This window comes from Rhinoraja longicauda, chromosome 18, assembly GCF_053455715.1.
Source record: "Rhinoraja longicauda isolate Sanriku21f chromosome 18, sRhiLon1.1, whole genome shotgun sequence".
Taxonomy (NCBI): Eukaryota; Metazoa; Chordata; class Chondrichthyes; order Rajiformes; family Arhynchobatidae; genus Rhinoraja; species Rhinoraja longicauda.
This window is the reverse complement of record NC_135970.1, coordinates 6074836-6087335: the sequence shown is the minus strand read 5'-3', so window position 1 is coordinate 6087335 and position 12500 is coordinate 6074836. Positions and strand designations below refer to the sequence as shown.

The window sequence follows — 12500 nt, the reverse complement described above, 5'->3', positions numbered from 1 at the left end:
TGTCAAGTACAGCAGTGTTACAGGCTCCACAGCAAATACTCTATTCCATTGGATGCTTCCAAGATGGCGCCCAACCCAGGCGACTGTTTGTCTGGTAACCACAGAAGCAGATCTACAAACACATGTTACAATTGCCCCACACTCTTAAATCTCTATTCCTAATCTATACACTCTAAATGGCTCGATTATAATCCTGTACTGTCTTTCCGCTACTGGATAGCACGCAACAAAAGCTTTTCACTGTACCTCGGTACACGTGGCAATAAACTCAACGAAACTAAACTAAACTAAACTATCCCACAATGTACAGTTCCATACACAAACCACCACTCTGCCCTGCGTTTGTCTTGTAGGATGTTGCAATCATCGATCCTTAGAGACCATTACAATCTGACATTACAGTAAATTGACACAAAAAGCTGTAGTAACTCAGCGGGGCGGGCCAGGCAGCATCTCTGGAGAGAAGGAATGAGTAGGTTAATTGGCTTGGTAAATGTAAAAATTGTCCCTAGTGGGTGTAGGATAGTGTTAATGTGCGGAGATCGCTGGTCGGCGCGGACCCGGTGGGCCGAAGGGCCTGTATCTGCAAACTAAACTAAAATTACAGTCCTGTCACAGTAACAAGTGCTACACAGTTACATATTACACACCCATCACACTGCCATGCATTGTACATTTGGCCAATACAAGCCAATCACTCTGCACTGAATGCAGTAACAAGGAACTGCAGATGCTGGTTTACACAAACTGACACCAAGTGCTGGTAACGCAGCAGGCCGAGCAGGATGTGCAGGAAGGAGCTGCAGATGCTGGTTTAAACCAAAGATAGACACAAAAAGGCTGGAGTATCTCAGCGGGCCAGGCAGCATCTCTGGAGAGAAGGAATGGGTGACGTTTCAGGTTGAGACCCTTCTTCATTATCTCTGGAGGACATGTAAGTCTGAAGAAGGGTCTCGACCTGAAACGTCACCTATTAATTTTCTCCAGGGATGCTGCCTGTCCCGCTGAGTTACTCCAGTACTTTATGTCCGACTCTGCAATGAACACTGCACCATGAGATATTACAAATCTATCACATTGCATTAAGTGCTGGGTTTGTATGACGAACTTGGATTAATTTGACTGCTGTGCTGCTCTTTATTACAAATCAGTCACTGCAGCAAGGGGCTTGCAGTCAGATGTTGCAAACTTCATTCTGTAGTGATTGTATGAACTGATATTACAAACCTGTAATGCTACACCAACTGCTGTATATTCTAACTACAAGTAGCTTTCCCCCTCTCTCTGTCCCTCCCCCAACCTAGTTCTCCGACTAGCTTCACTGTCCTGATTAATTTTACTAATATTTTACTGATTGTGTCCCCCGTGATCACTTTCCCCTCAGCTGACAATGAACTATTCTCAATGTCCATTGTCATAGTGAGGCCCAGCGCAAATTGGAGGAACAGCATCTCATATTTCGCTTGGGCAGCGGTATGAACATTGACTTCTCCAACTTCAGATAGTTCCTCTGTCCCTCTCTTTCCCCTCCCCCTTCCCAGTTCTCCCACTAGTCTTCCTGTCTCCAACTACATCCTATCTTTGTCCCGCCCCCTCCCCTGACATCAGTCTGAAGAAGGGTCTCGACCCAAAACGTCACCCATTCCTTCTCGTCAGAGATGCTGCCTGTCCCACTGAGTTACTCCAGCATTTTGTGTGTATCTCCAGAGAGTGCTATACAGTCCAATATTACATATTCGTCACTCAGGAACAAATGATGTACAGACTGATAACAAACTTGTCACAATGCAGACTGTTCTAAAGTCAGACATAACACTACAGTGAGTTGTTACACAGTCCATGTCACCCACTCATGCCAGCCATCCGAAGCTAAACCTAACACCTTGGTAACTGCTGGATGTCTCTCCTTTTCCCAAGAGCACATTGAGTTTAATCATGTTGTTATTGCGGTTGTGTTTCATGACGTGGCATTAGTAATCGGTTCAATAGATCAGCCTCGTGGCCACATGTAATATCACCTACCCCTTCTTGCTTGGAGGGCAATAATTCCAAAAAACACTCTTGTCCCTATTATACACTCGTGTCCAAAATTTATATTTGTCCAAATCGCTCACGACAACCATTTTATTTTTATGACGCATTTATCCAGTCTTTACATATATGCATCTAACCACTACACCGTTTCCATACACAATTCCCCGCTCCTGTATTAGATTTAGATTTTTTTTAGATTTAGAGATACAGCGCGGAAACAGGCCCTTCGGCCCACCGGGACCGCGCCGCCCAGCGATCCCCGCACATTAACACTATCCTACACACACTAGGGCCAATTTTTACATTTACCCAGTTAATTAACCTACATACCTGCACGTCTTTGGAGTGTGGGAGGAAACCGAAGATCTCGGAGAAAACCCACGCAGGTCACGGGGAGAGCGTACAAACTCCGTACAGACGGCGCCCGTAGTCAGGATCGAACCTGAGTCTCCGGTGCTGCATTCGCTGTAAGGCAGCAACTTTACCGCTGCGCCACCGTGCCGCCCTTAGATTTTTCTCTTGTCCAAGTCAGGGTTGGGTGTGAGTGAAGGGGAAATCTGTAGGTATGTGGCTGATTCTTTCCACAGTTTGGTCTTTTTTGTTGTGACCCTCCCTTTAAATGTGACTTGTATCTCGCGGTATCGGGCCTATAAGCTGTTGGGCTGTGTGTTTGTGTGGGTGGGAGGGAGAGGGAGGTGGGAATGATGGTCAGTGCCTCGGTGTTTACTCCCTCGTTCCCTCATGTGTAGGGATCGGAATGGCCAAGAGCTGAGAAGGGAGGAGACTTTCAAGTATCGCTTTAAGAAGGACGGCAAGAAGCACACTCTCTTCATCAACGAGGCTATGAAAGAGGATGCAGGCCATTACACAGCCAAGACTAACGGCGATCAGTCTCTGGCTGAACTACTGGTGCAAGGTGAGTGATCCTTCCACTCCCCTCCCTCCCTGAAACCTGTGCCCTCTCCATCAGGAGCGAGAGACCTCACACCCCACACAAGGACTTTCGCTCGTTGTCCTGTCCAAGCTCTGCCCTGACCCCTTGTCTCCCAGCATCATCCTGAGGCTCAGCAGGTGAGCAGGAGGGGGGCAGAGTCCAGACCCACAATGGAGACCCTCCCCAGCTGAAGGAGAGCCAGATGCTGATGGCGCCACGTTTCTCAACCAACCGATCCGGGTGTGCGTTTAATTCCGACTGGTTGGTGGCGATTTAAATGCTTGTAGCTGGAGCAGTGAAACCACTAGATGGTTACAGAATCCACCGGGCGTGGGGCCCGCTGTTATCAGACTGCTGAATGGTGCTCTCATAAATGAAGGACAAGTTCCCAGTCTTCCAACCTATCTCATGGCCGACCATGAACTTTTTCTTAATCTGCACTTTCTCTGCGACTAACGCTATAAACTGTAACACTATATTCTGCACTTGGGTATTGTTCTCTTTGTATCCGTTGTAGTGCAGAACATAGTGTTACAGTTTATAGCGTTACAGTCGCAGAGAAAGTGCAGATTAAGAAAAAGTTCATGGTCGGCCATGAGATAGGTTGGAAGATCGGGAACTTATGCTTGCAAATGCAATTGTGTGATTGGACTCAATCCGAGTTCAACAAGAGTGTGGACTGTCCGGGCGGACAGAGAGTGCAGTGAGTGTAAAGGTGGGGGACTTGCTATTCTCGTTAACAACAAATGGTCAGATCACGGTTAAGGAGCGTGTGTGTAGCCCAGACATTGAACAGATGGCTGTGGGTCTACGTCCATACTAAATGCCCAGGGAATTCTCACACGCCATTGTGATGGCTGTTTACATTCCTCCTTCCGCCAAGCCTCTACGCGCATGTGACATCATCCACACAGTCACTGCGAGACTCCACACACAACACCCGAGTGCCTTCATCACCAACTCAGGGGGCTTCAACCACGTGACTCTGGACGCTACCCCACCCACTTTCACTCAGTTTGTTGGCTGTCCCACCAGGGATATGAAAACATTGGACCTGCTGTCTGCCAATGTTAAAGAGGCGTACAGTTCCATAGCCCTTCCACCACTGGGAAGTTCCGACCACAACCTGGTTCACCTCCTACCCAGGTGTAAGCCAATGGTCCAGAGGCTGCCTGGGACCACAAGGTCAGTGAGGAGGTGGTCACAGGGGATTGTGACGCTCTACAGGGTTGTTTCAGGACACAGACTGGGACGCACTCTGTAGTCCCCATGGAGAGAACATTGATGGACTCACGGACTGTGTTACCAGCTCCATAAAGCTCTGCGTTCCTTTTGGAAGGCTCCACTCCTTCAACGTCTGCAGTGAGATGCTGCAGATGTTCTACCAATCGGTGGTAGCCAGTGCCATCTTCTTCGCTGCCATGCGCTGGGGCAGCAGGGCGAAGGCCGCGGACGCCAATAGGATCAACAAACCCATCAGGAATGCTGGCTCCGTCCTGGGGGCGGAGTTGGATTCACGGGAGGTGGGTCTTGGAGGGGAGGATGCTCCTCAAACTGCAGAGCATCTTGGACAATACAGCTCACCCCCTCCATGACACACTGGTCAACCTGAGGAGTACCTTCAGCAACAGACTGGTTCCCTGTGGCTATCAAACTTTACAACTACTCCCCCTTCTGTCATGGGGTAGACTGAGACCGAGACTGATCCTCCCCCTCCCCCCACCTCCTCAATCTTTGCACATCCCCAAAGCATTACCACTCGTCACTTTATTTTCATGTTTCATGTATTTTGTGTTTTTGTGTTTTTATGACTGTTGGCAAATTAATTTCCCACCTGGGTTAAATAAAGTTGTATCGTGTCGTATCGTATGTGTCGTGTGATATGACTGGATAACAGTAGTACCACGTTTTTCACCCTCTCTATACTTATGACCATAATACACCAACAGCAGGTTGCAGTGCATCCTGAAGGTGTGCAAAGCAGAAAAATACTAAAGTGCAATAAAGAAATAACCAATGAAGTAGAGCTTAGAGAAAGCACAGTGCAGGAAGGAACTGCAGATGCTGGTTTACACCGAGGATAGACACGAAATGCTGGAGTATCAGCATCTCTGGAGAGAGGGCATGGGCGATGTATTGGATGGAGACCCTTGTACAGACCCTGTGTGCTGCTGATGGCTGGTGTGTGTCCTGACTGATGCTGATTGTGATAACCACGGCCCCTTCCCCTCACACCCCTGCTTCAGGCTCTCGGATTGGGCCTACAGGTGACTGCTTTGCCTCAGACTCCATTCTGCCACCTTTTTCCCTGCTGCCCCCCTCCCCCCCCCTCCCCTTGACCTGACCCACCTGCAGAGAAACAGCTGGAGGTGTACCAGAGCATTGCCGACCTGACGGTCAAAGCCAAGGAGGAGGCGGTCTTCAAGTGCGAGGTGTCCGACGAGATGGTGAAGGGGACGTGGTACAAGGACGGAGTGAAGGTGGTGCCCAGCGAGGGTCTGACAATCTCACACATCGGCAGGTGAACGGGCTCGCTGCGGTGGGGCTGGGGGTGGTGGGGCGGTTGGTGGGTGGTGGGGGGCGGTGGGGGGGGGGCGGGGGGTGGTGGGGCAGGGAGCAGGGGGGCAGGGTGGTGGGGGGCAGTGCGGCGGTTGGCGGGGGGTGGTGGGGCGGGGGGCAGGGGGGCAGGGCAGGGCCGTCTTTACAGCATTATGGGCCCCGGACAAAGCAGTGTACTGGGGCCCCTACGATAACTACTCACAGGAATAAAAATGTAAATGGTCGATAAAATGGGGCCCCTATGCTCGTGGGGCCCCGGGCAAGTGCCCATCAGGCCCATGCATTAAGACGGCCCTGAGGCAGGGGGCTTTGGGCGGGGGGCGGGCAGTTGTCTTTTTTTTTTTAACCAAAAATAATTTCATTCAAATATTTACAAGAATAATATTTACAATACAAAACAATACCCAAAGTAAAACAAATATCCTTAAATATCAATACACTGAAAATGAAACAACTACATTACAATCCTTGTCAAGGATCCATTCCACCCCCCGCCGTGGCCAGTGATCCCGGAGATCCCCCAGGGTGCCCGTGGACAAACGTGTAGTCCCTGTCTAGCACCACCTGGGCACGCACGTAACCTGGATAAGGGGCAAGGGGCTGGCAGTCGTGGGGCCGGTGGAGAGCGGTGTTTCTCTGCCCTCTGACGTGCCTGTGGCCCGGGCTCTCTGTCTGGGGGAGCTGGTGCAGAGCTCTGGGCGAGAGACCAACCTCCTGGCTGGGTCGCTGGTTGGCTCAAGAAGTTGCAGCGAATTGTGGACGCAGCCCAGACCATCACACAAACCAACCTCCCATCCGTTGACTCCATTTATACCTCACGCTGCCTCGGCAAGGCCAGCCGCATCATCAAGGACCAGTCACACCCCGGCCACTCCCTCCTCCCCCCTCTCCCATCAGGCAAAAGCTATTGAAGTGTGAAAACGCACACCTCCAGATTCAGGGACAGGTTCTTTCTTCCCAGCTGTTATCGGGCAACTGAACCATCCCACCACAGCCAGAGAGTGGTCCTGACCTACTATCCACCTCAGGCAGCCAACCCCCAAAACTGTTCACATTCTGGCTATGAATCTCAGGACAGGCTGACTACAGCCAGATATTTTTTTATTTTATTTAAGATTTTTTTGTTAGATTTAGAGATACAGCGCGGAAACAGGCCCTTCGGCCCACCGAGTCCACGCCGCCCAGCGATCCCCGCACATTAACACTATCCTACACACACTAGGGACCATTTTTTTACATTTTACCCAGTCAATTAACCAACATACCTGTACGTCTTTGGAGTGCGGGAGGAAACCGAAGATCTCGGAGAAAACCCATGCAGGTCACGGGGAGAACGTACAAACTCCGTACAGACGATATGCTGGAACAACCTGCTCATTTCTGTTCTTTTAACACTGTTACAGCCTGTTGTATTACTATTACTATTACTATTACTATTACTATTACTATTACTATTACTATTACTATTACTAGTACTATTACTATTACTATTACTATTACTATTACTACTACTACTACTATTACTATTACTATTACTGGGCATCAGCAGAGTTGCTGCCTTACAGCGCCAGAGACCCAGGTTCGATCCAATCTATGGGGGCTGTCTGTGCGGAGTTTGTACGTTCTCCCCATGATCGCGTGTGTTTTCTTCAGGTGCTCCGGTTTCCACCCACACTCCAAAGACGTACAGGTTTGTGGTTAATTTGACTTTGGTGAAAATTATAAATAGTCCCCAGTGTGTCGGATAGTGCTAATGTATGGAAATAGCTGGTTGGCACAAACTCAGTGGGCCAAAGGGCCTGTTTCCACACTGTATCTAAACTAAATTAAATTAAATTAGATACAGGCTGTACAGCACCCAGCATTACTATCAGACACACATTATTAAACACAGTATTTCTCCCACAGTGCCCACCTACCCTCACAAACACAGCCTGATCCATAGATATCCACACACACAGTGTTACTGTGAGGAACACACTATTGCAGCAGTGTCCTGAAATCACTGTCACACCCACACTGTTACAGTCAGTTACACACCACTACACCTCACTGTATGACTCTCCAACATAGGCTCATCGTGTGCGGGAAGAGATACTGTTACAGCTGATTGTTTAATTGCCAGGAACGCTGCTTTAGCCTGTTGTATTCCTGTGAGACCCACACTGATACAACCTTCTATTTTACTGTCAGGCACACTTTACAGGTGATGTATTACAGTCAGATAAAGATGATTAAACTTCAAGGTATGCACAGTAATAGCCTGTTGTATTACAGTCAGACACAGACTGTTACCACCTGCTGTATTGCTAACAGGGGTGCATCTTGCAGCCTGTCAATTTACATTCAGATGCTGAGTGCTAAGCCTGATGTTAACATCTGATGCCCATGTCCGTGTTTGTGCTTTGCAGGATCCACAAGCTTGTAATTGACAAAGTGAGGCCAGAGGACGATGGGGACTACACTTTTGTACCCGATGGGTTTGCCTTTAACCTGTCGGCCAGGCTGAACTTCCTAGGTGAGGTGCTGGGATTGCCGGGGCGGCACTGGGAGATGGTGTGGAGGCGCGGGCTGTGTGACAGTCGTGGAGTGTGGGCACAGGCTGGGATCACTCTTCCAACAGCACACGTCGTATGGTCACACAACTCGGACATCCCTCGCCCAGAGATCTGGTCTTGTCCACATCCACTGGAATGTCTTGAGGATGTTGTCATCATTAATATGAGGGAGAACCTGTAGATGTGGTGTAATTGGACCTTCGGGAAGCTTTGGATCAAAGATGCTAGAGGAGCAAGATAGACCACTCGACCTTAAAAACCGTAGTACGTCACGGCGCCATTTTAGTGGGCAGAAACTTGCAGAAACATTTTAAAAGAAAAATATCAAAAATCTGTGAATTGATAGATGAGATATATTCTGCATTTTTATAGTATCATCACACACACACATACTGTTCCTCCAAAACACTGATTGCACTGCGAAAGGCATAGCAGACGGCGGGTTTTGCCTACTAAAATGGCGGACGTTACGCTCCTTTGCGTACTACACTTCAGTATAGGTGATTTCGATGGAGTGGTCCATCTTGTTCCTCTAGTATCTTTGCTTTGGATAAATCTCACCAAAACGTAATGTGCACGTGGTTGGGGGCAAGATGTTGATCTGGATAGAGGATGGGTCGACCGAGGAAATAAACTGGTCTTTATCTGAATGGCAGTGGTGAGTGGTGTACAGTCCGGGATCCTCAGTGTGCTGGGAGCCTCACCTATTCACGGGATGTATCAATGGATGAGGTAACATCTCCAGGTCTGCAGAGAACACAAAGCTGGGTGAGAGGGAGAGACTTGAGGAGGATGGATGGGACGTCTGGCTTATATTCACCAGACTTTAGAAGACTGAGAGGGGATCGTTTTAAAGCTTGCAACATCTGGGTGGGACTGGACTGACTAGTTACAAGATGTTCCTGGTGGTGGTGGCATCTAGGACCAGGGTCACAGCCCAAGGATAAGAGATGAATAATTGAGGGCAGAGATGAGGGGAAGTTTCTTCTCCACAGAGAGCAGGGAACTTGTATGATTCTCTACTATAGAGAGCAGTTGAAGCCCAATCATGAAGTATATTTACAAAGGAGTTAGACATTGGGGTTGAAGTGTTGGGGAGAAAGTTGGAGCAGAGTTGTGAATGTTTATCCGTGATGACATGGGATAGTGGCCGTGGCCTCCTGCTGCTCCTGTTTTGCTGTTTCTGCGCTTGTAGGAATTGGATGTTGAGCCTTCTGCTGAGGTTGTGAGTCAGTGGGACGTTGATGGCTGGGTGGTGGGTTGTCTTGTGGACTTTGCTTTGCTCTCATGGTGTATTCATTCTCTCTCTCTCTCTCGCTGCCTTCCACAGAAGTGAAAATCGACTACGTCCCCCGACAAGGTACAATCTTGATATTTCCGACAGCTTTCCCAGTTTTAACCCGTGGCGCGGGCGTGCTGGGACCTGCCTGCTTCTCGTGCCGCGCTAATGCAAATGTCTCCGCTCCCTGCAGATCCTCCCAAAATTCACCTGGACTGCCTGAGCAGCATTCCCGATGCCACCATCGTGGTCGTGGCCGGGAACAAACTGCGGCTGGACGTGCCCATCAGCGGCGAGCCCGTGCCCATGGTGGTGTGGACCAAGGCTGACAAGGTAAGCTGGGATAGAGGGGCACCATGCTTCCCACCCGTGACCTTGGCCCCTGGGCTGGGGATCACTGGCAGCTCACACCTCACCTGCACCAGCAATAATAAGGAACTGCACATACTGGTTTATACCAAACAATAGATAATAGATAATAGACAATAGACAATAGGTGCAGGAGGAGGCCATTCGGCCCTTTGAGCCAGCACCGCCATTCAATGTGATCATGGCTGATCATTCTCAATCAGTACCCCGTTCCTGCCTTCTCCCCATACCCCCTGACTCCACTATCCTTAAGAGCTCTATCTAGCTCTCTCTTGAATGCATTCAGAGAATTGGCCTCCACTGCCATCTGAGGCAGAGAATTCCACAGATTCACAACTCTCTGAATGAAAAAGGTTTTCCTCATCTCAGTTCTAAATGGCCTATCCTTTATTCTTAAACTGTGGCCCCTTGTTCTGGACTCCCCCAACATTGGGAACATGTTTCCTGCCTCTAACGTGTCCAACCCCTTAATAATCTTATACGTTTCGATAAGATCTCCTCTCATCCTTCTAAATTCCAGTGTATACAAGCCTAGTCGCTCCAGTCTTTCAACATATGATAGACTCAATTGCTGAAGTAACTCAGTGGGTCAGGCAGCATCTCTGGAGAAAGACACAAAATGCTGGAGTAACTCAGGAAGTCAGGCAGCATCTCTGGAGAAAAGGATAGGTGACTTTTCAGGTCGAGACCCTTCTTCAGACTCGGTGATCATTACACCAGACATTTACTCTCATTCCGCCAAGTCCTACTGAGTCTACCACTCGCTAACCACTTGAACGCCCCTTCCCGTTCCACACTGACCTTCCTGCCCTCGGCCTCCTCCATTGCCAGAGAGAGGCCACAAGCAAATTGAAGGAACAGCAACTCGCACTTCGCTTGGGTAGCTTGCAATGGTTGATTACGGTTACAACAATGGTTGATTTCTCCACTTTTAGGTAACTTCTACACTCGCGTCCCTTCCTCGCCTCCCCTTCCCTCCCGCCCCCCCCCACTAAAGGTCCATTAACCAGTTCCACAGTTCACAGCGAGGCATCCCTCTTGGGCTCACACCATCTCTAAACCAACAATCGGCCTCTCAAGGAACCTCCTTGCTTGAGGTGAGCTGTTGCCAGGCCCCAGTTGTCCTGTTTTTTTCTCCGACCCGAAACGTCACCAGTCCATTTTCTCCAGAGCTGCTGCCTGACCTGCTGAGTAATTGTCTCTCCCTCCACTCCCTCCCTCTCTCCCTCTCCCTCTCTCCCCCTCCCTCCTCCCCCTCCCCCTCCCCCTCCCTCCCTCCCTCTCCCCCTCCCGCCCTCCCCCTCCCCCTCTCCCCCTCCCTCCCTCCCCTTCTCCCCCTCCCCCTCCCCTCCCCTCCTACTGGGTTTTGGTCCGATTGATTACATGAGCACATTTATGAAACTGTGCCGTACAGACACACAGACCTTTCAGCCCATTGAGTCCGTGTCAACCATCAGGCATCAATCCCATTTTATTTTGTTGCTGTTCCACACCTGGCACGATTCACTTACTTTCAGCCATCGCCTCTTCCCCCGACCCCGGTCCCTGGTGGATCGGCATCCTGGACTCCATCACAGGCAGCTGTAGCCTATGTGGAGGGGGGGCTGTAGTTTGGGTGGAGGGAGGGCTGTTGCCTGGCGGGGGGGGGGGGGGGGGGGGGGCTGTAGGCTGGCGGGGGGGTGGGGGGGAGGGGCAGGGGTCAGGTGTAGCTCTGACTCTCTTGCTGTGCACAGGTGATCACAGAGATGGTGGGCCGGGTCCACGTGGAGAATCATCCTGATCACTGTGTCTTCATCGTGGAGGGAGCCGAGCGCTCGGACCAGGGGGTCTACACCGTGCTGGTGCACAACCCAGCCGGGGAGGACAGAGCCGACATCACTGTCAAAGTGGTCGGTGAGTGCTGGTTCCCGGCCGCGGTGTGAAGGAGCTGGTTCCTGCCCCCCCCCCCCCCCCTCACCTTGTACAACCGGACCGTGCGGGTGGGCTGTCAGGGGCGCCCTGGCAATCCCCAGCCCAGCTGTTGTGAGCATCTGGCAGAAGGAGGGCAGCAGCCACAAACCATGCACACCCTCCCCACCATCCACCCCCCCACCCCTCACCATCCACCCCACCCCTCCTCACCATCCACCCCCCTCCTCACCATCCACCCCACCCCTCCCCACCATCTTCCACCCATCCACCCCCACCCCTCCCCTCCCCACCCATCCACCCCACCCCTCCTCTCCATCCACCCCACCCCTCCACCCCACCACTCCCCTCCTCACCATCCACCCCCCTCCTCACCACCCCCCCCTCCTCACCATCCCCCCCCCTCACCATCCACCCCACCCCTCCCCAACATCCACCCCACCCCGCTTCACCATCCACCCCCCTCCTCACCATCCACCCCCTCCTCCACCCCTTCCCACCATACACCCCTCCCCACCATCTTCCACCCCTCACCATCCACCCCACCCCTCCCCACCATCCACCCCCATCCCACCCCCACTTCCTCACTATCTACCCCCCTCCCCCACCATCCCTTCAACCCCCCCCCCGGTGGTTCAATGCCGGCTGCAGGCCGACCCACTGACCTTTGTTGCCTTTGCCAGATGTCCCCGACCCCCCCGAGGCGCCGCGGGTCCTGAGCGTTGGAGAGGACTATTGCACCATCGAGTGGGACCCTCCGTCGTTCGATGGGGGGCCGGCCTGTGCTCGGTAAGAGGATCAACGTGCCAGCATTTCAGGGCAGGAGGGGGAGCATGTCTCATTCACCATCGCCCTCGGT

General features: G+C 51.3%; 1 protein-coding gene across 1 annotated transcript in view; it reads left to right on the top strand.

Annotated features, from left to right (window-relative positions):
• LOC144602459 (myosin-binding protein C, cardiac-type-like) overlaps positions 1-12500 on the top strand; it is a 39422-nt gene that overhangs the window by 20431 nt on the left and 6491 nt on the right. The window contains exons 7-13 of the mRNA XM_078415606.1: positions 2784-2950; positions 5324-5489; positions 7939-8045; positions 9416-9445; positions 9558-9697; positions 11467-11626; positions 12325-12430. Of these exons, the coding sequence (XP_078271732.1) occupies positions 2784-2950; positions 5324-5489; positions 7939-8045; positions 9416-9445; positions 9558-9697; positions 11467-11626; positions 12325-12430 (876 nt within the window). The remainder of the gene's footprint in view (positions 1-2783; positions 2951-5323; positions 5490-7938; positions 8046-9415; positions 9446-9557; positions 9698-11466; positions 11627-12324; positions 12431-12500) is intronic.